This window comes from Mirounga angustirostris, unplaced genomic scaffold (genome assembly GCF_029215605.1).
Source record: "Mirounga angustirostris isolate CCGP_5_RB_7025 unplaced genomic scaffold, mMirAng1.0.hap1 SCAF_3, whole genome shotgun sequence".
In the NCBI taxonomy this organism is placed as follows: domain Eukaryota; kingdom Metazoa; phylum Chordata; class Mammalia; order Carnivora; family Phocidae; genus Mirounga; species Mirounga angustirostris.
Window position 1 is genome coordinate 116,922,952 of NW_026991711.1, and position 25,665 is coordinate 116,948,616.

General features: G+C 43.7%; 1 protein-coding gene across 2 annotated transcripts; it reads right to left on the minus strand.

Moving 5' to 3' along the window:
- Window positions 1-566: 566 nt before the first annotated feature.
- Window positions 567-20,196, minus strand: RND3 (Rho family GTPase 3). 2 transcript variants are annotated; one of them, XR_010410151.1, is made up of 6 exons: window positions 19,788-20,196; window positions 19,227-19,314; window positions 7,774-7,883; window positions 3,967-4,101; window positions 2,259-2,577; window positions 567-2,162 (listed from the first exon to the last, which is right to left on the minus strand). XR_010410151.1 is itself a non-coding variant. In XM_045868897.3 (5 exons), exons 1-5 carry the CDS (start codon window positions 19,935-19,937, stop codon window positions 2,326-2,328), a joined length of 735 nt encoding a protein of 244 aa, XP_045724853.1. In that variant the 5' UTR covers window positions 19,938-20,196; the 3' UTR covers window positions 567-2,325. The 2 variants fall into 2 exon arrangements, 1 of the variants encoding a protein (XP_045724853.1); XM_045868897.3 differs by having other exon boundaries at window positions 567-2,577.
- Window positions 20,197-25,665: the final 5,469 nt, after the last annotated feature.

Consider the following 25,665-nt stretch of genomic DNA (forward strand, 5'->3'; position numbering starts at 1 on the left):
TATTTAGAGATGCTGTTATCATAAACAAGGCCATTTTTTCTTGTGCCTTTTTTTTTTCCTTCACTGTAATTGTAGGGCCTGGGTCAGCTACACAGTTGGCGTCTGTGAACAAGAACATGCAATCCAAGGTGAATGGCTGGGAGGCTGGGGGTGGAAAGGGGGAGGGGGACCAAGGGCAGGAAAGCAAACCAGGCCTGAGACTGCATCAAACTGTCTCGTGACCAAAGAGTTCAAGGAATTTCCTTATTTTTTACAATTTTAAAATTCTTTCCTTATTTTTTAATCTTATGCAGTATCCTAGCTCTTTTTGTCTATGATCAAATCACTTAGTCTAATAATACTCCATTTTCTTCTTGTGATTTGAAATCATCATGAAAATCTCTTATCTATGCAGATTTATCTTTTCCCAAGAAACTTTCACTACTGGCAAGAGTCAAAAAATTTCAAAGCCAACTACTTCAAGAAAACGTGAGGCCGGATGCTCTCACCATTGATCTCTATTAAACAAAACCAAACAGCTAAATCAGGAAGTAGATAATAAAGGACAAATCACATTTAGACAAAGACATGGTTACTTTTTTATTTGAAGGAAAAAAAAAAGTATGTTTTAATAAATACTGCGGAAACATTGACCAAACAAACATACAAAGTGACTTCAACACTTAAAAAAATGCAACAAAAGTTCTGCTTTATAACAGTTATAACTTATTTTCTCTTTACAATATTTAAATACAGAAAGCACTTGCCAGCTATTTTGTAACACTGCCCAAAGCATAATGCTGCGTCAATCAAAGCATATTATGTTGGTAAAACGTCTGTATTTCGTGGGAAATGACTGGAATGGTATTTTCTTGCAGAGACAAAACAAAAGTGCTTGTAAGACAAAGAACTGAGTGTTGTAATTACCTTAATCTCCTCTCCTGCCACAATTTAATGGGAGCACAGCTTCAACACTTCAAAAATGAAGCTTTATCATTGGAAAGAAAGCTCGTTTTCAACAAGCGCCAACAATAAACAGGTCAGATCTGGTTTCTTCTCTGAAAGAAGCTCTAAAAGGAACTGGTCAAAAAGTATCTGTAAACTATTTTAAACGCTGATTATTTTATGCAACAACAGCAATCAAGTATTGAACACGGGCCTTGGCTGAATCTGGGTAAGTGAGGTTTAGCAATCACTCTCTGGAAATGCCCTAGTAGAGCGTCGGGACTGACATCACAGACTTTTCCTCTAAAGATTCTCTAAAGCTTAGGTAAGAGGGTCCTTCTCTTATAGCTGTTCTTTTAAAGAAAATGAAATAAACCAAGAGATCATCAGATGCTGTCAACTTCCGGAGCTTCATCCCAAAATAATAGGCCTTTTGCTTTGTAGTTCTGGTACCTGAATTCCAGACAGCTTTACTCACAAACTGTGCTTTCTGCAACTATTCCTTCATTATCTCTTCAGGAGAAAATAGTACCTACATTATTTTCCCCCCTTGGATCACTTTAGGACGTCAAACCAAGACACCTCTTATTTGACTTTGCATTTTCATCAATGATGGCAAAAGAAATCACACACCCTCTTTTCTAAACAGCGCACAAAAATATTACATTGAGCAATTTACCACTTTTTCATGACAATCACAATGATGAACAGAACCATCAGACTGAATAAAAACGGACATCTTTTTTCTAGTTCATCTATTTGATCTTTGTAATGCTGGTCTGCATATCTTGCAAGACTCCAAAAGCCTTTCTCCAGAACCATCTTGCTCAGTTATCTTCAATTTCAAAAAGCCTCACCAACTTTTCCTCTCGATATCCCATGGGTCCTGATACAATTTCCATTTTAATGATGAGCTAGAAGGAAATTAGATCACATCCTCTAGAAAACTAAACGCTAAGGTCACAGTGCCAGTTCCCCAGTGAGGACGGTATATTAATATATACTTTTTTTGTAAAGGAGATTAAAACATTTAAAAATCAAAGTAGAGATCCATGAATAGATTGTAACAAAGAGAACAAAAACGCAAGCACCATTCAGAGCGTGATTCTTCTTCGGGGAGGTCCTCGTATTCCTCCTTATCTAGCCCATGTAAATCTCTCTTTTTTTGGCATATTTTTCAAGTCACACTTCCAAACGCTTCAATGTGTTCACGTCACCACCTGTTCTACATGCCGAACCTAAGGACAGGATTCCAAAAAGATGAGCATCTTTTCAAACACCTCCTAAGCCTCCAAAATACGTGACTTCGGCTGTGCACTTCATTCAGATTTCACCTTTTTGTTTTGTGGTCTGTGTTCTTTACACGAGACTTCCTTGTCCTCCTTAAAGAGAACGGGGGGTTCACATCACAGTGCAACTCTTCGCTTTGTCCTTTCGTAAGTCCGTAGCAACCGCAGAGAGTTCCGGTCTGCTGGGCATGTGTGAGATCCGCTTTGTGGCCCTCTGTGATTTGTTCCGCTTAACGTTTTTATTTGTCTTGTTTACACATGCCAAAGTGGCAACGTGAAAAATGTCTCTGACGCTGTTTTCTGACTGTAAAGCTGAGCATTCGATGTAAGTGGCTGCCCCAATCTGTTTGGCCATGTTTGCCCCCTGAGAAGCAAAAGAATGCATCATAATCAGCAATAAGTCTTGGGGGAAAGTGATAAAGTGTCTTCCCAATACCACAAAATAATAATGCGGCGCAAAATATTTCTAATATGTGAACCGTATTTTCCAAGGGTTGCTGCAAAAAAAAAAAAACAAAAAACTGCCCGGTTTTGAAAATTTAATTATTTCATAATACATTTTAATAATAAATTATTCCATAAATATCTGCAGTCAAGACTCAGTCCTAAGAAGTTTGATTATCATCACTCAATAGATAGAGCTTGACTTCCCAGAGGTGTGAAAGTCTGATTTTTCTTGAGTGTAAATGGTGCTCAAGACCAGTCAATAGACTGCATAAAAAACAGGGGTATGGGATGGAATTTAGAATCAATTTTGAAATGTATGGCCAAAATAAATGAGGAAAGGAATAACACTGTTGTGGCATCTATAGCTTTGGGAAACACAAAATACGGACTTTCTAAACAACCAGTGCAGACAGGAATAAGCACATGTGCATCAAAATGACTTATTCAAGTAACTAGGTTTTTATTAATTAGACATGTAAGACAAAGATGACTGCAGCATTTAAAATGATGAATACAAAGGAAAATTCTAGCTAATTCAACTTGAACTCTCTTTAGAATCTGGTGTTAAGTTTTAGGAGAAGGAACGTCTGAAACCGATCCTCCTCCCTTCTAGATACTTGGGGGAAACACCTACAGAAATGATGATTCTCTAAAAGACAGTTTTATGGAGTGTTCTACTTTACTGGCAATGTTCTTCTTAAGTATTTTATTGTACTGCTGAGTGTAAAATAAGATTAACTCTCTCAAAGAGTATTACCAATTTGACCACATTCTCTCTTAGATCTATTTAACTTTAAACCCAGTGAGAGTTGCAGAGATATACAAAGTGTAGAATATGATCCACAATATCATGTGATTACCCTACTGAATGACAGAGCATTTCACATTTTAAAAGATGTTTCCCAAACTTGTCTTATTTATGCGTACACATATATCCTTATATAACCCTTATAAAGTAAACTGCTAAAAAAATATTGGAAAGCTTTTTGAAAGAGTCAGGCATCAAACACCATCAAAATCTCAGCCAAACCCCTGCCTGCCCCAGATCACTTTGCCGTCTTCACAATATGAGCTATTGGCTGTCACGAGGGGCTTAGGCACGGGCACAAAATTGCCAGCCCCTTCCTCCAGATGTCACCATCTCAACATGTGGTGCTCATTCTGCATCGTACTCAAGAGTCTCCAACCTGGAGCTGACCACTGCTTGAGCCTTTAGAAAAGCGGCTACTTTTATTTTATTATGAGTGATATTCTATCTCTGTCACTCTTTCTGAAAACCACATTTGCACCCTGACAACATACATACCTGATCATAGGACACTGGTGTCTGTCTGTGATTTGAGAGCTCTACTAATGTACTAACATCTGTCCGAAGGTCAGATTTGCAGCCAACCAAGAGCATTTTGGTGTTGGGGCAAAACTCCTGGATTTCACCTTTCCACTGTGGGGGCGGGGAGAGAGAAGAAAGATGAAAAATTAACAAAGTGCAGGCATCTATATATTGGTAAACAATTCTTCCACTGGCAAACACTGGGAATGGGACTCAAAAAGAACATTTAAAAGGAAGTGTCACTTCAGATGAAGAAGCAAATTTGCATTTATCTTTCAGTATCTTTCGGATACTAAGTTTCACCACTTTTTAAAAAAAGATTTACTTATTTATTTATTTGTCAGAGAGAGAGAGAGAGAGCATGTGAGCACACAAGCAGGGGAATGACAGGCAGAGGGAGAAGCAGACTCCCTGCTGAGCAGGGAGCCCAACACAGGGCTCGATCCCAGGACGCTGAGATCATGACCTGAGCCAAAGGCAGATGCTTAACTGACTGAGCCACCCAGGCATCCCAAGTTTTACTACTTTTTTAAAAAAATTTTACTTATTTATTTGAGAGAGAGAGAGAGTGAGCACGTGTGTACCAATGGGGAGGTGAGGGGCAGAGTGGGGAGAGAGGTAAAGGGAGAGGGAGAAGGAGAAGCAGACTCCCCACAGAGCAGAGAACCCGACATGGGGCTCTATCCCAGGACCCTGGGATCATGACCTGAGCTGAAGGCAGACGCTTAACCGAATGAGCCACCCAGGCGCCCCAAAGTTTTACCACTTTTTAAAGTGGACCCATTAGGGAACACTTATATATATTATTATCTATTCTCCTTCTCTGTGACTCATTATCCGTCCCTACTGCGAGAGACTTGTTGGGTGTTGTCAGAAGGTAGCTTCAATAATTTCTTAATTATTGGGGTATCTCTGAAAGATCGAAGTGCCTTAGGAATAATTATATATTCTAACGAGGGACTATCTCCTCGGATATGTTGAGCTAGAACTTCCCAGCACAGAAGGCTGGGACTACGGCACAGCTAACACAGCGCAGGTCTGCACCCGCGAATCCTATCAAGAAAGACTGAACACGACATCAAAAACTAATGGGGTAATGCACGGTGATTCACGTAACATAATCAAAACAAAACAAAGCAAAACAAGAAAGAAAGACTCAACAGCCACCACGGGCTGAAATTGCTAATGAGATTTCAGGGAGATTTCAGGGACGGGAGACAATGTTAATAAACAGAATGCCCTGCCCTTAAGGAACCTCCACTCAAGTGACTGAATAAACACAGACCCTGACATTTACAGAGGCCCATCTTTTGGGCTCTCGGGAAGGCATCTGGTCCTATAGCTGATACGCCCTTAAGTTAGTTTTAAATTACATAAATTGTTTCACGTTTCAATTTAGTCCAACTTGGCTAGCTATCACATGACCCAACGAGAATTATTAGAACCTCCAGAAATGCCTAGCAGGGAATTTCAACTGTCCTCTTAAAGAGCAAAAGGCTGACTTTTTGTGGTTTCATTTCCTCAAGCTTGAAATGGCCACCAGGATGGGAGTCAGAGGTTCATGGTGGTCCCAGGAGAGTCTGGCTCCTGGGGAAGGGGGGGTGGGGGGCCGAGATTGGGACCCAGGCTGGCTCTTGCAGCCCACACTCACAAATATGCAGTAAGTGCTCTACTAGGTACTGTGGTCGTTACAAAGATGATTAAGACATAGCTGTGGAATTCACAGAGGAGCGAGGGTGATGAAGCCAGGTATATAATACTAATAAGAGGGACATCCTGAAGGAGTCATTTAAAAGACCACTAGAGGGGACATCTCCAGACCTAGAGGTGTACTTTGGGCAGACTGAAGGAAGTAATACACTTTCCACGAGAGCCTAATTTATCCACCAACTACCACCCTTCCTTCCTTTCCTCCATAGTTATTTAGAAGCCTCTCCCATTTGCTCGATGGCACTGGAGTAGCAACTGGAAGATGAACCGGAAAAAAAAAAAAAGAAAAAAAGGGGTGCCTGGGTGGCTCAGTCGGTTAAGCGTCTGCCTTCAGCTCAGGTCATGATCCCAGGGTCCTCGGATCGAGCCCCACATCGGGCTCCCTGCTCGGCAGGGAGCCTGCTTCTCCCTCTCTCTCTGCTGCTCCCCCTGCTTGTGCTCTATCCCTCTCTCTCTCTCAAATAAATAATAAAATCTTAAAAAAAAAATTTAAAAAAAAAAAAGAAAAGAAAAAGATCTATCCTGCTTTATGTCACTCTAAACTCTTTGATATTCAAGGACTTAAAGAGTCAATTAATCAAGACAAACCACAGCACGGGTTATCATGAGCCTTAAACTTCACACAGATGTAAAACACATTCATTAATATCTCTAAGGCCAAAGTCACTATTCATTAGGTCTCAGAAGACGAAAGCAAAATAAAACAAGAGCAAGGCTTTCCATCATAAATTATGCATAACCTGATACTACATCAAGTAAAAACCAGTAAATAAGCAATCTCTTTTATCTACAGACAAGCAGGAGACATGTCATTACGTTGTTCTTCAGCTGTGTAATGACCTTGGCCTCCCTCCGCATGTCTAGCAATTGTTCACAAGCCTTGAAGACAGGAAAGGTGTATTCCTGCCTGAGTCTGACAAACATTAGCATTATTTGTGTTAGATAACCCCTTACTGAAAATTGAACGGAGTTAAAAAGAGCCTTTGATCTTTTAAGAAAATCGTATTTCATGGAGCTAACTGTGTTTGTCATGTTTGGTAAGGAGACAGGGGTGAGGGGGGAATAAATCGCCTTCAAGTCCTAATTTCATAGTGACACATAAGACAAGCAGTCAAGTATAACAGGGAAATGTAAACTAATAAAAACATGCAAGAGAATGAAAACGCTACCTTGCTCTCAACCACATCCTCTGCCTTAGTGCATGGAGAAGAGTGGGGTGCTCTATAGAAGGGTCTGATTCTGAAACCTCACAGCACTCAGGCCAGGACTGAGAAAACAGCTAGTGGCTAATACATGCTGATCCATGGACGCACATGCCTTCTGTGACTACCGGGAGGTTTAGTCCTAGGTTGGCGGAGGCCCAGGAACACTCCTCCCTCCCACTGGCCTCCCCAGGACCCGTGACCCAGCCTGCAACAGGCTCCCTTCCTCCTGATCTCCCCCTGGTTCCAGCCTGAGCTTGCTCAGGGCCCTTCTCCACCTACTGAACCTCATGAACCCTCAGAAACTAGGTGTGTTATCTACCACATGTTTACAACTACAGTTTTTATTACTCTGTGCTATCTCTCTGATCACAATTCACTCCTCTCCTCCTGTAACAGTTCTATTTCTAATAAATAACATGACTGCCGAAGCACAGCTTCCTTATTAAAATGGCAATTACTGCATTCATCTCACTATCTAAATTGAGGTCAAATGTAAACCTGTAAACTAAGGTGCAAACTATAGGGGAAATGAAGGAGGGAAAAAAGAAAACACATTCTTCAGAGTAATCAAATATAATTATTTTTAGCTGCACCATTTCTGCCCAAAGGATAAACACAGAGGCCCTTTAGAGGGTATCTTGTTTCTTAAAATGAAAGAAACTCTGCAGCAGGTTCATCATCAAAACTTGTGACATGTATGTGTGGAAATGCTGTTATGGTACTCGAGTGGTTTTTTTTTTCAATGTTTTAATTACAAAATACATAGCACAGTATTAAGTAGAGTGTTGGGGCTCCCCAGCCAACCCCCCGTGTCTGTTTTACACATGGGCCGGGACTGAACTGGGCCCTTGTCTCCTCCAGCACTTGCCTTTTTTAGGACGCTGTCCAGAGTCTCTGGCCTACTGATGTCAAAGCAAATCAGCACAGCATCTGAATCCGGGTAAGAGAGGGGCCGGACGTTGTCATAGTAAGGAGAACCTGAGAAGAAACAAAGATACACACATTTTCAGATAAAAATTCCATGTATCTGTCATACATGAACTCCACCCCTCTGAATTAGAGCCCTTGAATATCACATGGCCCCATTCCCACCTCTTCTAATTCTTAGAAAAGAATGCAAACCAGCAAAAGCCCAGTGGTAATATATTCAATTTCTACCAGAAGACAACGAAGCCTCACTGGTATCTGTCTCAAATTCAAGGAGAGAAGCCAGGACCTTAAGTTGAAATCTGCACAGTCCAGAGTCCCTAACGGCACCTGGGTGATGGGCAGAGTGGAAGCATCAGAGGTCAGGTGGCCTGGGGTGCAAATCCATCTCCAAACCCCTGAAGTCGGGGGCCAAGGCAGATTTAGGACTCTGTGTCTCTGATTCTTTATTCTAAAATGAAGATTTTATTTCATTAATTGATTCAATGAACCCGGGATTAAATGAACCCGCGCAGTGACTGGCACTTAGTAAGGGACTGATAAGTATTAACTATGGTTATGGTTGTGATGTTGCTATTATAAACGGAGTGGTAACAGGCACCATAAATGGAGCTACTTCTTGGGAAAGAGCCCAGAACTCCGGATCTCTCTGATAATAGGATGGGATGAGTGGGTGAGGGAGGAAAGGGCCAGCTCTGCAAAGAGAACCCCAGCGAGCACAGAGCCACCCTATGGCACAAAGTTACAAGTTTAGATAAGCCATTGACCTTTGAGCTTGCTTACTTAAACTCACCCCCAAACCCTATATGGACTCTCTTCCTGTTACAACCAAAGAATGTAATAAGTGCCATATTGGATGATGTCCCTTTTTTACACAGTTCCATCTCGGGAGAGGGAAGGATCTCAGCCTGAGTTAAATCCAGGGTACCCAAGAGGTTCAAGTTACCAGCCAATTAATACAACCCCAGAACCATCTCATCGTTTAGAGAATTTCTTCTATTCCTTTAAGAATCCCAAAGGATGGGCAATTACATGAAGCCAATTGTTATAAAATGCTGTGACTATAAAATTAAACCCAGCTTGCCAATGTTACTTGTTCTTTAAGAAAGTCATTTTCCGTATTCCGTATACTGACGTTCCACAGGCCATCACACGAAACTCGTTTCACATGCATACATATTTGAGTCCAGAAGAGGGAAAGAAAATCTAAGCTACCAACTGTTTTGAAACCCAATTTCATTTTGACATCACCTTCCATTTCCAGCAGAAAAACATGACATGTTGTCCCCAGAGAAATCAAAACCTCCATAGTCAAAGTCAGGAGGAGAGAAAGACTGAAGAAGCTCTTAAAATAATCCTTTACAATTCTATCAAAACAACATTTTTCAGGAGGCTGCTCTGAGACCTCTGAAGTTACTATAGTCAGGGTGCATCGTCCCTATTCACAGTATATCTCCGGTCCCCAGCATTCACGACGTGACCCCACGAACACGGTGGCCTTTTCACTAGCTGCTTTCGGGATGGATGTGCCAACTTCAAGCTGGCTGTGTCTACAAGCAAGGAAGACAGGAATGTTCTAGGAACCAGAAAGAAATCCAAGCCAGAATTTTTCACGAGCTATAGTAGCGCCCTACACACATCTGGAATCAGGACTCTGGTGTAACAGCGACTGACAACTGAAAGACATTTTCCAAAAGCTTAAAGGGTTTAGAGTTAAAAAAAAAAATCAAATCGTTTTAAATATTAAGGCATACTGGAATGAAGTCGTCTCTGAAAATGACAAGTTGTGACTGCTTTTTCAGCCACTTGAAGAAATCTGAGGTCAAGAGAATAATTCATTAAGCATTCAATAAGCATTTTTGAGAGGTCTCAGAAATGAGATGGCGTATCACTGTTTCTGGGTATTATGGTTATTTCTGTATTTGTTCTGTGAAGTTCCATTGCAACCTCTCTCGTTTCTGGGTCCAAAGTCTAACTTTAACACAGTTTCTTCTGTAAACATTTAGGAAGTCTCTTGCCAAACACAGAGTCAGAAAATTCCAGATTGTAGAGAGGAAATCCAAATACCAGACACATACACGAGGACTTCCTCTGCTCTTCCAAGTTGGCAAGATAGGACATGACCCCAAGTCCATAAAGTACAGCTCTCCAACAATTCCAGTGGTCAGGAGCCCAACAAGGCCTCAGAGATCTTTCTTGGAAATCACTGACAGTACAAAACACAACTAACTCACGGTGGCTACTTTCCAGCCTCAATCAGACCTGAACTTCAGAGAAAAGGCAACTCCAGGTGCCTTCAGGACAGGAGGACTAAGACCGGATGAGAGCACTCACCACTGGTCTTGGATCTAAGAGTACTCTACATAACAGTGGAGACCATCTTTGCCCAATACAAAATTTAGGAAAGACATCTGGGGAATTACCACGGTGCTAAGATAGAATAATTAACACTGGGACTACCAGTAAAATCCAGGAATGGTTTCAGCACTCAGGTGACCACGTGGCTGCAGAGAATACCCCTCCCTTTGTGGACTGGGCTTCCTTCCCCCACCCAGTTTATGGCCACAAAGAGGACCTGGCTTTGTCTTTAGGCCTCAGTCAAGGCTGGAAACTCCAGCTTACTACTTACAAATGAGCTGCCTTCCGTGCTTAGTAGGTATACTCATATATCTGCAAAATGGAGACACTGCGCTGACTTGAAAATGAAAACAGTTGGCAACTGAAACCAAATTCTTATGGAGGTTTGTTTCTGCTTTTGTTTTTATTTGGTTTAATATTTTGAATGAAAATACATTTGTAGGTAAAGGTTCCTGAGAAGGAAACCACCTTGCTTGGTGAGGTAGAGAGGTAATTTTAAAGAGCTTTAACAAGATCTAATTAGGCATGACACTTTGATCCTGTCTTCCTACTTTTGCTAATGAACGGTGCTTTTAGATCAACAAGTGTCCCAACGGGGTAATAAAACTGATCCCCGCATTTATTAGTTATAAGGGTAATTTGTCTAACCACTAACTACAAGAGTAATTTGTCATTAAAAATAAAAAGGCCATTTGTTCATTTTATTTTTTGATAGGGTTAAGAGGAAAGCTTTTTTTGGATTGAAAAATCCGTCTCTATTGTTTTGTAGTAAAGAAGAAAGAGACAATATAGAATTATAGAGAACGGTTCTACCAGGAAAAACTAGGTAACAATTCATCAGCTAAGCAGGGCCTTCAGTTAAAAAAAAAAAAAACCTGCGTAATTTGACAGTGTCCACTCTGTGCTTAAGCACTTTGATTTCTTCCCTATTCTTCCCATAAAGCCTGCGTTACTGCACAAAGGAAGTAAGAAAAGCAAAGCTGGAGAGTGCAGGGTGTAATCACTGGCATGCATGGGCCAACTCACCAGCCAAGGGAAAATGAAGAGGAATTCCAGGAATGCCCCTGGGAAGTGACAAGCAATGTGGGAAGGCAGAAGAGACACCAAAGAGGAGCCCGGAAGTAAGCCGACCAAACAGACAATGTCTGCCTCTAACTTCTACATCCCTCCAGAAAAGTCTGCAAACATTCCATGAAGCCAAACGGCAAAACACTTAACTTCTATAGATTTAAGAGATGCACGTGAAAAGCTTCCAGGGTAAGTGTAGGACTGAACCCGACACAAGGAAGGGCGCCCCACATTCTGTAAGTAAGAAAGTACATATGGCCAGTGGTCTAGCACCAGGAATGTGCTAGGGCCTCTAATTCAGGTAGTCCAGGTGCTGAGCTTTGCTCAAGTCAAGTACAACTCTTTCTCAGCATGTGGGACAGGCTCCATGCCCATGGGAATTCCCAGATGCTGCATTTCTGTTCCACTCCACGAAACTCTAGGCACACAGCACTATTCCAACGTCCTTTCTAATTCACCTGTCAGACCATCAAAGGGAAAAGTCTGGGAAACTCTATATTGCAAAGACACAGCTAAAATGTGTCCATCCCCTGCCCAATACATTCAGAAAGTTTTGCTCTGAGTAGACCAGAATCAGTACGCATTTGGGGTTCTCAGAGTTCCTCAAGCTTGGCAAACATCAGCAAAGTTCTAAAAGGCTTTTGAAATTTCAGGTCTAACCATCTTTGTCTTCAAGATCATTAATTCCGGGTGACATCAATTATTTCCAGCCCAAGAATAGTCACAAAGTGCCTCACCCAGAAACTAATTCTGCAGACACATAGCTGCTTGCTTCAGTCATCCTTCCACAAAGATAGAACACACCATATATGTCCATAATTAAATGTATATGTAAGAAGATTCATGCCCAAAAGGGAGGCTTTATGAACCTTTTGCAAAACCAGTTCAAACACTGAGGCTTTACAGGAGCTTGAGAGCTGCAAACCCTTCTAGTTGAGTATTTCATAAACATAACTTCCTTTTCTTGAACGTGAAATTGAAAAACTTCTCCATCCCGCGTAAGAAATTGCTACCAACAACAATAAAATTGGGACTACTGCATAATTTTGGCAGAGAAAATATATTAACCTTTGGTATTTTTAGTGGCCAGCAAGAGAACATCTGCACCGAACAGTAGCTAACATGTGAGCCTGTATGAGCTGCCAGTTATTAGCAGATTCCATTTCCTCATGCCATCTCTACTGAGAGTGAAACCTTCAAATCAGCAATAATCTCAAGAATGTGAATCAAGCCTGGGCAGAACTTTTGTGTCTGGCTTAGTACAAGACTCTGTTGAATTATTTTTCCCAAATAGTCTGCACTATAAGTGCCATGCCCATAAAAATGCAACAAACATTCCCAGGGAGGCAATTTCCTTCATTTCTTTAGAAGTTCAGATTAATAGGAATTATAAACAGATTTTATGAAAATTTGAGGGCACTTCTGTGTTGCTATAAAAATACAATCAATATTTTCAATTTCTGGGGGCAATGCAGGTCCATAGTTGGAGAGAAAGTCAAAGAGGCAGAAATGCTTGCTATGTTTGAGCTTTAAATAAAGCTTTAGATTTAAACTCCTAATCTTATTTAGATACTTAAAAAAGTATAAGACTCAAAATATTTTACTTAAAGTAGAACCATGGTAGGTCACAGAACTTTAGGGATAAGCACAGATGGGTATTTTCAAAATTACATTATCATTCCATAATAGGTTGAAGATTTTGTCTTTTATATACTAAAGCATCTGATTCCTTGGAGGAGAGTGAATTCACCTTGCCACATGCTGTGTTGTGTCATCAGGCTCATTTTTCAAAACCAACGTGCACAACACCTGATAAAACTTCTGAGGCAGCTTACATTCCATGCCAATGAAATTTCTATTCTGTCAAGGGGGTCTCTGAGTAAAGCTGCCAATATATAGAAACCGAGATGTTTAAAGGGCCTCAGAAAATGGCTAAGGCACAACTAATTCGTTTGGCACAGCCCAACAGGCACCATGAGCTAATTGGAGAAACCACTGGTCCTTGGTGTCATATCTACGTGCAGGAACTGGATTAATGAGGAAACATCTGGTTGTTTCAGGTGGTGTCTGAATAACCAATCTGGACACCTCACTGAAATGCGCAACTTAGCAAGAAACCAGATTGGGGGGGGGAAACATGAGTAAATGAGATTTTTAAAAAGGTCTAGAGATAGATACGGACTTAGAAAGGGAATTTATACCTTTTTTTTTTTTTAATACATGGTGGACAAATCTCCAAGTATAGTTTTATATGTTGCTTATTGAAAATCACCATGCAAATTCAGAGGCCTGTTTTGCCTTAATCTTATCTCTTACAGAGTTTCAGGGTGAACACTGAGTTGAGCCTGGTTTTGAAAGTCTAAGCTTCTAGGGATCATTACCACCTTAAAAACTAACTGGTTTTCTGCAATTTTGCCCTCGATATTCACATCACAAGTCTTCCTGCTTCTCTGGCTTCTTTGTAAATTCTTGCCCTCTTCCTTTCTCTAATGAGATTAATTTAAGTGAGAATTCTTCAACTTTCAGAACCTTGTTTTCACTGAGAGCCATTAAATGTAGGCACGTTTTCAAGAGCGAGGGATGTTAAAGACTTCTTAAAAACTGAGTCAACTTCTAGAGATAAGGAAGGAATTGTGGTTTCATTGAGGATGAGTCACCAGTCAGGGGGTGGGCTGGCACTGTGGCCTTCAACTCTTCTTTGGATCTTCTTTCTGTGGGGTGAATCGGGCTTTAGAATCCCTGGACTCACCCTCCTATAAACAAGGACTAAGGTACCAAGGGCGGGGGCGGGGGGTGGGGGTGGGAGCAATGAGTACCTTGAGGGCAGGAACTGCTTTGCCCCCTCCCCCGCCTCCCCTGCTCCCACAGCATCTAGCAGAATTCCTGCACACAGAGTACCTTAAAAAAACACTGGTTTTCTAATCATTTCCATAGGTCTTGCCTTGATATGTTAATTTACATGTTAAATTACAAAAAAAGGGACAGTGAACTCTTTTGAAGCTGGTTTTCTGGATTAATTACACACTAATCCCCAACACTGCTGAAACACTTCTATCCCTGTTAATATTTCACTTCAGCGCTTGTCAGGAAGACCATTCTTCAAATGTGACGGGTAAGGTACAAATATAATATGCATTGACTTCTGTTTGTATAGGAGTTTGTCCTCAAAGACGGGCCAAGGGTAATTGAGATTTTTCTTTTTTCCCTTTTCCTTTAAGTGTAAGATTTGAAGAATACTACCTTCTCTGTTAATTATGCTAAAACCAGCGCAGGAAGTGCTAACTTCAGCTCCCATGGACTAAAAGCAGCTTATATCATGACAAGATTCAAAGGACTGTTCATGAGGCGAGAGCATATTGTGGGGGAATTTTAGCAGCTGAATTGAGTATTTTAGAACTAATAATATGCCTTAAATAAAATGTGCATTAACTTGCACTGGTTAAAGGCTGGCATGAATCATTATTACTCCCTAAATCACGTGTGCTGAAATTACACCGCAATCAAATCACTTGGGAGAAGATACGGCGATCCGATCCTAAGTGACTAAGTTCCTATTATTAGTAGGCATTTGGCTTCACGCTGCAAATTGCTTCTGTGCTTGGCAAATGTGGCACATTCTGAAACACAAGATATTAGAACTACTTTGGGCTCACTTATCACTTCAAACTTTGAAACCATTACCCATTGCTTTGCAGGAACTCACTGAGTGAATCTGAAAGTCATTAGGAGCATTTCTGCAACTAGAAATAAAATGCTCACCTCATCAATGAAAAGGCAGTATTCCTCATTAAAGCCCAGAATATGATGGATCTGCATCCAAAGACTACCTTTAAATATCCCCGCTTTTAGAGGATTTACGGTGGCATTATTTAAAAGAAGGTTTTGTTTACTTTGGGGGGGTGGCTGGAATAACTTCAAGAAGCTCTAAGAAATTTGGTGGCAAATTGCCATTTGTGGTTGCTTTAACCGGTGTGTGTCTTGAGGGTGGGAAGGAGGATGTGCTTCCTACCTGAGGAGGACCTAAAGAAGGCATCAGCACTAGGGACTCCGGACTAGGGAAAGAATGGGACAAAATGAGCTCAACACAGGTCGCCTAGCAGCGACATTAGGCAGGGAGCGCTTCTTTCTCCCCACTCCCTGCCCCATCAGGGCTATATGACTCTCAGGGGCAAGACTATAAATTAACACTGCATCTCGAAGGCCTAGCAGAGGGCCTGTTCATAGTAGATGTGAAAAGAAAGGAGGGGGAGAGAGAGACACACAGAGTGGAAAGAACTGTTAAGTACTATGCCTCAAAAAGTGGGGGATGAATTCTCTTCTCTTGGTACAAAGAGGCCCCACATATCCTAATTCCACCTGATGTGCTTTCCTATACCCAAAGTAGCAATTTTGCCTATGCATCATTGCATGACTGCTGGAGGGAGAAGGAGACCCCCGATGAGAAGCTGTCCAAGCACAGAAGCCACACAAGACAACTACTTCTGTCTCCTAAATGTCTGCCCCTCTGCCCAGAGGCTAGACAGGATGCGCATACCATGCAAAGGACAATGTTTATGCCATCTCTCTTCCTACCTAAGAGAAGTGAGGCATACCTCATTTTTCTTATTAATTGTTAACTTTCACAGAGTTCTAAAAGGGGGTTAAAACCTGACATTTAGGACTTTAGAGACTGGCTGGAATGTTCTCTCCAGAGTTAAACTGACAGCAGTTGGAAAAAATAAACGTATCAAGAGTCATCAGGCATATGCAATTATTTTCACAACCTGAACTAAACAAATGTCTTAGTGGGCAAAGAAAATGTCAAATATTTGTCAAAAAATAATGCTGTTCAGAAATCTGTTATGAAAACCTTGAGATGAAGTAGAAAAATGTTCGGTACTTGATATGATTATCATATCTGCATCATAGCTGACGCAATGGCTCTTACTAGATGTTTTTCACTCATGGATGATAAACCATTTTTGGTGGAAACAATCTATTCTTAGAATTTAACAAGTGCTTGGTGACCGTGCTTAATTAACTAACATTTCACCTCACAAACAGCATAATAGGATTCTAAATTCCCTTATGCCTTTTTTTTTTTCCCCATTTGTATAAATCTAAAATCCAACTAAGATTTCATTACCGGATAATTTCTGCAGTATGATGTTTTCACGGTTTTTTCAAACCTTTATATTTTAGTTAAACATGCATAGGTTTTGTTTCATTAAATAAAAATACCAGTGATCACTGCAGACTTCATTTCAGGTGATTATCTTTAATCTGATGAAAGGCAGTGTTTATAAAGTTGCCATTCTTTGTGCACAGGTAATTCAGTGGTAATAAATGTCAGGGAATCTTATCTCCTTGGAAACTATGCATATGATTATTCATTGGTTCATTTAACAGATTCTACTCGGTGACTACTGTGTGCAAGGCGTGATGTTACATGTGCAGGGACTACAAACTCTCAGGCATGGATTAAATATTTGAGAATATCTGAAGTGCTTTTATCTGCACACGTGAAGCATAGCCTCCAACTGCAAACTGGCCACATTTTGTTTTTCTAGCCTTTGAAAAAACAACGTGCCTTTTCTCTCCTAAAAAAAGTCAACTTAGCCCTTTGGTCGCTGAATCTAAAATCTCCATTGGTGGTCCTGTGACTCATGAAGCAGAACACAGGGGAGGCATAACCCAGCATTCCTGTAAGCCCAGCCATGCCCCCTCCCTACCCAAGTGAGTCTCCTTCCTAAATCCACCAGGAAGGGGTGGCACTGTTCAGAACCTGGCTTGCAGGGTAGTGGTGAAAACCCCAGCATGGGATGACAGATCCACTGGAACTCAGAGCTGAAGCGCACAGAGGTCTTGGGAAACAAAAGGACTTGCCTGTCTGGTGTACTAAGGCCAAGAAGCATAGAGCTGGGAGAGATCCTGCACCTTGTCTAGCTCTGTATCTTTTTTTCAGATGATGAGATGAGACTCAGGGAGGTAGGGATTTGCACACAGAAATCCCTGGTAACCAGCAGTTAAGATCTAAACACGGGTTTTTATCAACACTGGATCAGAATTACAGACCCCATGCCTACATAATTCTTATCATGCATTAGGTCCAAACAGGCTGGGGGAGGGTTAAGTACTGACCCTAATTATTGGTACCATACCAGCTGTCCTGCACTCCAGGCATAATAAATATCATGATGTGTCTGGGAATTAGGGCCCATTAAGTACTAGGCTGTGTAACAATTCCGGTAACAGGAACTACTGAAATAAGAAAACACTTCCATTCTGTCTATCCACACTTTCCCTGTAGTCGTGAGACTGTGCGTGCACACCCCGGTACAAAACACCGTGAGGTTCTGGTTCTGCTGCCCCTGGCCAAGCTTGAGGAAGAGCCTGCCTCTCCAGAGGGAAACAAAATCAGCGCCTCCCACTGCAACACTATGAGCATCTGGCACCGGCCGTGGAGAGGCGCTCGTGCGAGACTTCTCGTTTGCCTTTGTGCAGGGACTGCCTCTGGCGACCCTGTCAGTCTGGTCCCTTCCTTGTGCTCCCTAATCCCCTGTGTCCCCCGGGGGCTCCGGAGGTTAAAACCAAGGGCTGCGGGAAGCTCGCACAGTCCAGAAGCACCTCCACGAGGCCACTCCCAGCTGGGCGCAGGTCCACCTCGGGGGCCTCCCTGCCTGACAGCAACGCCTGCGTGTTGGCACTTGCGCGCTCCTCCTCGCTAGTTTCACCCGGGATTTGGCTCGGTTCACCCGCAGCAGCCCAACTCCCTGCCCCGCTCCCAGACCGAAAGGCAGGGGCCTTCACCCGGCCTTCCGGTGGCTCCTCCTCCTCCAGAGGCGACACCCTTCTGGGAAACGGGATTCTTCCCCTCCCCGCTCCGACCCTCCCAGCACCGCAGGGGGTGTGCGTGTGTTGGGGGTGGGGGGGACGGGTACCAGCCCGAGATTCCAGGGAGCCTCCCGCCCTCAACCGCGCCTGACCCAGCCCAGATCCCTAATAGCCGCGTGTTGGGAGCCTCCCCCGCCGGGTACCGGTCCCCTCTACCACCGCACGCCAGGTAGGTGGGTGGGCGCAGAGAAGGCGATAACCCGGCCTTGAACCCCAGACCCTGGAAAATAATTCACCACGACGCCAATAATTCAACTGGACAGGAAGGTCAAAGGCGAAGAGCGCTGACCGCGGCCTTGTAGGCTGTCGGAGGGTGATGCAATGGGGGGGTGGGGGGGGTCAGGCGGGAACGGCGAGGGCCGGGGTGGGGGGGGTGCGGCGTGATCACTGGGGGCTGCCGAGGGGTGTCGGATCTGCAGATCCGCACCGAGGCTGCGCGGGCGGCCGGCGGCAGGAGACGAGGGCCGGCGACCGCTCTGCCGGGTGCTGCCCGCGCCACCAGCGCATTCCTGGCTGTAGGCGTCACGGGCGCCGCGGCCGCTTGCGCTCACATTGCTCTCCCCCAAGCGCTGAATACACACGTAACTGCATCGCTTCGGGGATTTTCTCCCACCTCCCACCACTCCCGCTGCGCTCCCCGACTCTCCGGCAATCATCAGGTTAGCTCCTGGAGGGGCGCCCGCCGCGAGCAAAGTAGTTCTGAGGCGGCGCATGCATCCCCCCGCCACTCCACATCGGGCCACCTCGGCCCCACAGACGACTCGGGAACGACCCTCCCTCCCCCCGGGCCAGCCGCTCCCCGGCCACCTGGCTACAAGCGGTTCCTCTGCGGGGTCACCCGGCGGGCACACAGCGCCCTTCTCCCCCCACTCCCATTCCCCTCTACCCATCATCGTCCCCCACCCCCACCCATCAGGGACAAAATGTTCACCCACCCTCGGAAGAGGCAAAGTTAACCCAGGGGCGCAGAGTGCGCTGGTGGTGCGCGGCTGGGTGCTTGGGAGCGTGCCACGCGCGGGGTCCCGAGACCCGCCACGCACCCTGGTGCTGCTGGAAACCCGCCCCAAGCGCCACGCGGTCCGACGACTCTCTTACCCGAAGTGTCCCACAGGCTCAACTCTATTCTTTGTGTGTCGATTTCAAAACTGGCCGTGTAATTCTCAAACACTGTAGGGACGTAATTCTGGACAAACAAAATGGACAGAGGAAGGAAAGAGGGCAAAGAGGTTATCTAAAATGCACGACACCCGCACAACACCCTCTGAAAATCGCTTCCTCACTCCCCAATTAAAAAAAAAAAAAAAAAAAAAGTCGCACACACCGGACACGCGGACCCTTTCCGAAACGCCAGACTCAACACCCGCACCACCCTGCTCTCCAAGACCTGAGGATCCAAACCTCCCAACCCGGGGTTCCGCACACAGGACCGAACAAGTTTCAGAGGCTAACAGCAGAATGTGCAGACGCGTCCCCTGAACGCTTCCAGCTCACTTTCCCTTTCCCGGCAGTCTCACCAGGGGGGAAGTAGTAAGAAAGACTGCTTAGAAAAAGAAAATCGGGTGAAGGGGGGAAAGCGAGGAGAAGCCCAACCCGAGACGGGGGGATTCCCGCAGGCCGACCCCCTCCCTCGTCCGAGCCCCGGCCGGCCACACTCACCTCGGGGAAGCAGTCTTTGGCGAAGACATGCAGCAGCGCAGTTTTCCCACACTGACTGTCTCCCACTACTACTATCTTGCATTTCACGTTCTGATTAGGATCCATGATAGATTTACTAGATAATTTCTGGCTGGCTCTTCTCTCCTTCATTGATCTTGCCTTATTTTCTCTTGGAACAGGAATTTTCTCTTAAGAGGAAAAAATATATATTTCTCTATAAAAAGCAGATATAAAAATACAACGCAAAGCTGGTGGGAACTCCTGGAGCGCAGCGCAGCCGAGGGGCTAGAGGAGCCAGGCTCGTTACTCCCCTCCAAGTTTTATGCCTGACTCCACACGACGCTTCCCAAGTCCAATTCCGATCCGACTGCTTTGTTTCACGCTCTCTGCGCGGCTTTATACGCCCGGCCTTCCAATCCTCTTTCTCAATGAGAGAAGGAAACTGATCCGCCTCCTCCCCTTTTATGGAGCCTGGGAGCAAGCGCGGTCTCGTTACTTGCCGAAAATGTAAACAGTGCGCCCTCTAGGGTGACCGTGTGGGATCTATTTCCAGACTAAGTCTCTGGGACAACTTGAACACCCCCACTATGCTTTGCTGATGGATGGGACTGTATAAGTCCAGGAGGAGGTGGGAAACGGAATGTCTGTGCATATTGATTTTTATTAGGATTCCTTTAAAAACCTTTTAATAGGGGCTGATTTACGTAATCCTCATGAACATTTGTAAAAGCAAAAACATTTCTCACCCAAGTTGAAACATAGTTAAAAAAAAAACAGGAAGCAGATCTTGGGTTGGGAAGGGTTAAGTGGCTGTATGATAGGAAGCAAATCTTGGGTTGGGAAGGGTTAAGTGGTTGTATTTATTTATTTTATTTTATTTTTTTAGAAAGAAATGGTTTGTATCACGTATATAGGCCATGGAACAATAGCTAAGCCAGGCTATTTCAGATGCAGGAACTGGCTTGTCTGGGTCACAGCAACACACTGGCTTCTGAAACCTGTCAGTTTCAGTCACTCAGGAGGAGGCAGAAAGGTTTTGAGGAGCGGGTAGAGGAGGTGGGAGCAGAGAAAAAAGAAAAGCAGAAGATGCTTATAACTGAGTGCAAAAGCCATTGTAAACTCAGCCGTATTGCATAGGAACCCAAACACACAAGGCAGCCATTCCCCCCTGTTGCAATGAGGAGACTGGGTAGAAAGGTATCTGATCCTGCCCTTGTTTCTTCTCTCTGTAGCCTCCCCTTTCCAAGAATCAGAGATGTACCCAGAAAACACAAGTATGCTTAGTTGGCAAATGCAGGTACAACTCTGCTCCCTCTTCCCCTATTTTTAACACCCATCCCCCCACCTACCCGCCCCAAAAATCTAAAAGAGGATCAAAAATGGCCATGCATTTGTTCTCTTTTCCTTACCAGAAGTCCTTCTTTTCCCATTTTCATCTCCTGTGTTTCAAATGGAAAGATTTCAACTATTAAAATGCAGTAAAGACATTGGCCAAAAATCTATAGGTACCTTTATGGAGACTCCTAGGCTTGTAAATGAGAAGGTGAGGTGAAAACCCAGAACGTTCAGGACGCCTGCACGGCTCAGTCGATTAAGTGTCTGTCTATGGCTCAGGTCATGATCCCGGGGTCCTGGGACGGTGCCTGGTGTTGGTCTCCCTGTTCGTAGGGAGTCTGCTTCTCCCTCTGCCCCTCCCCCCGCCACTTGTGCTCTCTCTCACTCTCTGTCTCTCTCAAATAAATAAACAAAATTTAAAAAAAAAGAAAGAAAGAAAACCCAGAACATTCAGTATGGGGAATGAAAAGGCACCAAAAGGGGTTAAAAGCACAGATGTAAGTACTGGATGCTAAGACCATGAAGCCTCATGGATTCAAGGATGGTCTTATCTCCCTTTCAGAGCTGAGAAAACTGGAGCCCCGCCCCCCAAAGGAAAACCCTGCCTCAGACCCAGTGTGTGGGTCTGTGTTTACACGCATGCAGGGCTGACCCACAGAGAAAGGGATAGCTGGCCCTAATCAAGTTCCCAAAGCAACACTGGCCAAAGTTTTCTCTGGAGAACATTAGTCCTCCTCACAAAAAGTGCCCTGTGTCCCAATGAATGATGGAGACACTGTGCCCATATCACCATTTGAAGCTTTTATCAAATTATTTGTTCTTTCATTTGAGAAGCAATGGGTACAATGGTTGGGGGCAGGAGATCACCAAGAAGTGTATCTGTGTGACCTTGGATGAGTTCTTCAACCTCTCTGAGCCTCAACTTCGTCATCTGTAAAATAGGAATCATAATAGTAATGATGAGGAAGTGCAAGTGAACTTTGCAGAATAGTTTCTGGCACAGTAAAGAATCTCTGCTCTATTTTATATTTTGCATGTAACTCTTATTTATACTTCTTAGAATTATTGAACATATCTTGGGAAATACTGGCCTCATTAGTGGACTCACTAATTGGAACAGGGAGAACAGATCCACCCTTTTTTTCCCTCAGATTTTTAACTTAGAAAGTTGCCCTTTTCTAGAGATGTGCTGTGACCTTCCACATTACTGAATTGACATAGTCTATGTGGGTAAGCCACTCTAACTAGCAATAATTATGAATTATTTGGCTGACAGTGAAAAGGTATGTAATTTGTCATATAAACTGGGCACTTTTGAGAGCAAAAAAAGGTACTACTAATGATTATGTCAGAACAGCAGTTGTAAACAGGGCCCATGCCAGGCAAAATCACTTTACCAATGAATAATCTGAAATCATAGTGATGACTATTTTTGGAAATCAGGTGACCTGAATCTCCAGGAATCTGCCAGTTGCTGAGTGAAATTTAATGGCTGTGTAATAGAGTAGAAAACCAACTGCCTGAAGTTACGAGTCTCTGAGTCTCGTTAAGAGCAAGAATTCTTTCCTTTTCTTCTTTGGATCGCTAGTGTTCAGTGTCTCATAGATATTCAGTATTTTAAAAAATTCATTTAGTATTTAGTTCAATAGATAGTTATTAAGCACCTACTATATACCAGGCACATTTCTAGGACCTGTAGAGGTAACAGTAAACAAGCCAGTCCTGTTTGCCGCTCTCACAGAGTACATATTCCAGACCAGAGAGAGACAATAAGGAAGTAAGTACATAAATAAGAATGAATGTGCTGAGCTCTATGGAGAAAAAAATGGGATAGCATGATAAACTATAGTTTATCTGGATTAGACCCAGTGGCCTGGCACTGCCTCTCTAAGGAGGCTGAGTCTTCAATGCTGAGCAAATGAGAGCAATGGGAGCAAATCGGCAATAAGAAGTTCCCCTGGAAGGCAAGGGAACAGAGAATGAAAAGGTCCCATGCAGGGAAAGAGTTTGGCAGGTATGATGAACAGAAGGAGGGCCAAAGGATTGGGCCCCCCGAAGCGGGGAGAATATAGGTAGCAGAGCAGAAGGGAGCAGACAGGAACTAAATAAATGGGCCTTGGAGATGTGATCATAGAATTTGGATTTTTTTTTTTATATTTTATTTACTTATTTGAGAGAGAGATATCGAGAGCAAGAGAGAGAGCATGAGTGGGGAGAGGGGCAGAGGGGGAGGGAGAGAATCTCAAGCAGACTCCATGCTGAGCTCAGAGCCCATTGCGGCACTCGATCTCATGACCCCGAGATCATGACCTGAGCTGAACTTGTACGCTTAACCGACTCAGCCTCCAGGCGCCCTGGATTTTATTCCAAGGGTAACATGCCGTCAGACATAGGAGGGCTTACAGCTGGGTAATAACATGATTATTAACTGAATGAATGAATGAATGAATGGTTCCAAGTTTAAGTCTGCACCTGTCACTTCACTAACTGTAAAACTCTGATGTAACTTTTCATCTTCAATGAGATTTTCAAATCTAAATGATATCTGAAGTCCTAGAAAAGACTAAACTGTTAGACTGCAATGAAAGTTTTTCCCTTAAGAAAAACATTCCTTTGGGGCGCCTGGGTGGCTCAGTTGGTTAAGCAACTGCCTTCGGCTCAGGTCATGATCCTGGAGTCCCGGGATCGAGTCCCGCGTCGGGCTCCCTGCTCAGCGAGGAGTCTGCTTCTCCCTCTGACCCTCCTCCCTCTCATGCTCTCTGTCTCTCATTCTCTCTCTCACAAATAAATAAAATCTTAAAAAAAAAAAAAAAGAAAAACATTCCTTTGGAAGATGTGAAACCCCATCTAGGGAGCATACATTACCTAATGTCCTTCTTTTTCTTATTCTTCCTGTTTGTCTTCCTATTACTCTATCCTTTCTCTATTTAACCCCTAAGTTCAAGAGAGAGAAAAAAAAATAGCAAACATTTCAAAATGGATGGGCTAATAAACCATGTGTATTCAGCATTCAGTTGCCCTAAGAGGTGTGAGCTTAAGAATTCTTTCCTTTGGGGCGCCTGGGTGGCTCAGTCGGTTAAGCGACTGCCTTCGGCTCAGGTCATGATCCCAGAGTCCTGGGATCGAGTCCCACATCGGGCTCCCAGCTCAGCAGGGAGCCTGCTTCTTCCTCTGACCCTATCCCCTCTCATGCTGTTTCTCTCTCTCTCTCAAATAAATAAATAAAATCTTTAAAAAAATTAAAAAATTAAAAAATAAAAAAAAAAAGAATTCTCTCCTTTGTGCTTAACCCTTTGCTTATTAAGGGAAAGCCACCCCTCCCACAGAAACTACATTTCATCTGACACAAAAAAGGGTTGGTGCCAGGCCTGGAAAGAAGGCTAACTGAGAGAGAATAGCCATCGAAGGGTAGCATCGAAGGATACACAACAACAGCTCTGTGTTCTTTCTGTAAGCACTGGACTACAAGTTGGGAAATTTGGGTTTTGGTCCAGGTTATACTAATGCACTGTCTGACCTTGGGCAAACACTGACTGAGTTATTTCCCTTAGTCTCATCCTTACTAGAGGATGATAACATCTGCCTCCTTCACGTTGCAAAATAAGGCTACTTAGAAAATCACGTGCCCTATACTTTCAGACATTCACAAACACACTGCAGACACCCCCCTTTTCGGGTTCCGTGGATTTCTGGAGCTCTGGGCTCACGGGGCAATATTGTAGGGCATACTCCTAGTTGTTTATTCACGGTTGCTGCCTCTCTTCAGACTTCATCCAGCAGAAGCGTTTGAAGGAGCAAGTGCACCGTGAGGAGAAAGCACAGGTCTCTCACGGACCTCAGCAGCGGAGCGGGATGACAGAGAAACAAGAACATGGGCAGGATGCCTTCGTAGACGTCATGTCAGAAAATAGGGATCTGAGTCAAGGGCATTCACTTTGAGAATTTAATTAAGATGATGGGCATGCAGTAGCTTCAAATACATGAGGTTCAGTATGAAAATAAGGGCAGATGCGTACTCTGTTCTGAAGTTGTCTCTTCTCTCGAGAGTCCCTCAGCTGGCTTTATGCAACATCAACAAAATGGGAGGGGTTTTTTTCCTTTTTTTTTTGGAGACAGAGGAATGGAGGAAAGGTTCATAAAACTCAGTGGATTGAACTTGTTATCTGGGAAGAATTTGTTTTCTTGGAAGGCAATCTTTATCTGTATTTCCTCTTAGAATTATGGCTGATTGCCCTGTCAAGGGCATTGCAGTAAGCTGTGTAGTCTGTTTGGTAAGGGTACTCCAATCGGGTTGCAGAAATTGGTCTTGTTTTTGCTCATTAATGCTGACTGCTAATGTGATTTACTGCTGCCATGTAGACTTAGCTCTCACCCTTTAGCCAACAGGAAATGGCACAGCTGTGTGAGTGTTGAATAATAAGTGATTGCCCAATTGATCATACTTTTCTCGTTTACAGCAAATTTGACAGAGAAATTGCACTCTTCAGAGACCAGGACCACATAATTTTGGTTCTGTATATGATAGGGCACCCATCACCCTTCC

Excerpts from the sequence above, each read along its gene's own strand:
- RND3 (XM_045868897.3), bottom strand. The coding sequence starts at position 19,937 with ATGAAGGAGAGAAGAGCCAGCCAGAAATTATCTAGTAAATCTATCATG. Across the intron at positions 7,884-19,226 it reads GAGCCTGTGGGACACTTCGG|GTTCTCCTTACTATGACAAC; the intron begins GTAAGAGAGTCG and ends GTTTCTTCTCAG. Across the intron at positions 2,578-3,966 it reads CACCAGTGTCCTATGATCAG|GGGGCAAACATGGCCAAACA; the intron begins GTATGTATGTTG and ends TTTGCTTCTCAG.